This window comes from Lithobates pipiens, unplaced genomic scaffold (assembly GCF_037356315.1).
Source record: "Lithobates pipiens isolate NorthernLeopardFrog02 unplaced genomic scaffold, aLitPip1_a1.2 Scaffold_3, whole genome shotgun sequence".
Taxonomy (NCBI): domain Eukaryota; kingdom Metazoa; phylum Chordata; class Amphibia; order Anura; family Ranidae; genus Lithobates; species Lithobates pipiens.
Genome location: NW_027507790.1, coordinates 872,695 through 874,218, shown reverse-complemented (window position 1 = coordinate 874,218; position 1,524 = coordinate 872,695). Strand labels below are relative to the sequence as shown.

The 1,524-nt window shown below is 35.9% G+C and overlaps 1 protein-coding gene across 1 annotated transcript; it reads right to left on the bottom strand.

Annotated features, from left to right (window-relative positions):
* Nucleotides 1-319: 319 nt before the first annotated feature.
* LOC143940062 (olfactory receptor 5V1-like) lies at nucleotides 320-1,222 on the bottom strand. Its single transcript, XM_077461104.1, has one exon. It carries the CDS (start codon nucleotides 1,172-1,174, stop codon nucleotides 320-322), a length of 855 nt encoding a protein of 284 aa, XP_077317230.1. The 5' UTR covers nucleotides 1,175-1,222.
* Between the last annotated feature and the right edge of the window lie 302 nt (nucleotides 1,223-1,524).

Below are 1,524 nucleotides of genomic sequence, written 5' to 3'. Positions count from 1 at the left end.
GCTATACTTTACAAATAAATGAACATTTAAGCAATACTCTCCTCGCTATATTGCATGGTGATGCCCAGAGAAGCAGGGTCCTCTATATAATGCTTGCAAAGTAGCATATGTGTCATTAAACTGTGGATTGTGTGTCGACTGAGTGCCTGGGTTTTGGGTTTGGTTGCCTTCCAAGATATTAAGTGGTTAAATGGTTTTCCTAGAGTATGCTCCCAAAAATAGTTTTAATCAGTTGGTTATATAAAATTAAAAAAATAAATACCTGTGTAACCATTCTGTTAAAGTAATTTAAATATGGCAGCTGTGAACCTTTCCATCCCTATTTGCAGGTTGTAATTAAGTGATGTAAAATGTTCCTCAGTGCTCTTTGAACATCTTTATTCCTAAAACTGTATACTAAAGGATTTATAAGAGGAGTCATGACAGCATACACCACAGAAAATATGTGATCATTAGGGAATGACTGAGAAGATGGACGGAGATAAGTTAAGATGCCTGTCCCAAAGAAGATGCTGACCACCAAGAGATGAGAAGTACATGTGGAGAAGGTTTTTTTCTTCCCGCTGGTACCAGGGATCTTGATTACTGCCCGAATAACAAAGATGTATGAGATTACAGTTAAAATAAAAGAGCCAACAAGCACACTGCCACCAAAAAAAAAGACCATCAACTGGTTAATGTATGTATTCTTGCAAGACATCTTTAGAAGTGGTGGTACCTCACAGAAATAATGTCTAATAAGTCGGTCATGACAATAGGGTAATTGAGCTGTAAGAACAGTGTTCACTGCTGACGTTATAAATCCAATGGTCCAGCAGATGATTATCATATAGAAGCAAACTGATCTGTTCATGATAGCAGTATACAACAAAGGTTGACATATGGCTACATATCTGTCATATGCCATGATACCAAGGAGAATGCATTCCGAACCTCCCAAAATTAAGAATGTAAACATCTGAGCAAAGCAACCTATAAATGAGATTCTTTTGTCTTCATTTAGTAGATTACCTAAAGTATTAGGAGTGATCGCTGTAGTGTACAATAATTCAATTATAGCAAGGTTCACTAAAAAGAAGTACATGGGTGTGTGAAGATGAGAATCGAAGCTGATAACAGTTATAACCATAGAATTTGCAGCTATGGTCATAATGTAAGCAAGAGTGATTGACATAAAAACCCATGTCTGGTATGCTGGTAAAGTCGCTAAGCCTAAGAAGAGGAATCCATCAACAAGTGTGATATTATTTTCCATCACAAGCTCTTTATACCTTTTGTTTCATAAAGAAAAGAAGAAATATATTTTAGCATGTGTAATATTTGTATGTGTAAAGAAAATTATTAAGTATTTAAAGTGACCCTGTCGGCAGAATTATAGGTGTCATAAAGTTGTACTTGTAAAAGAAGATAGTAACTACTCATCTTTCCTATGAAAGTTGAGCAGTTCCTTTGAACTCCACTGCATTAATGAGATTTTCTGGTAGAGTCTATACAGAAGTTGTAAGAAGAGCCGGCAACACTGTA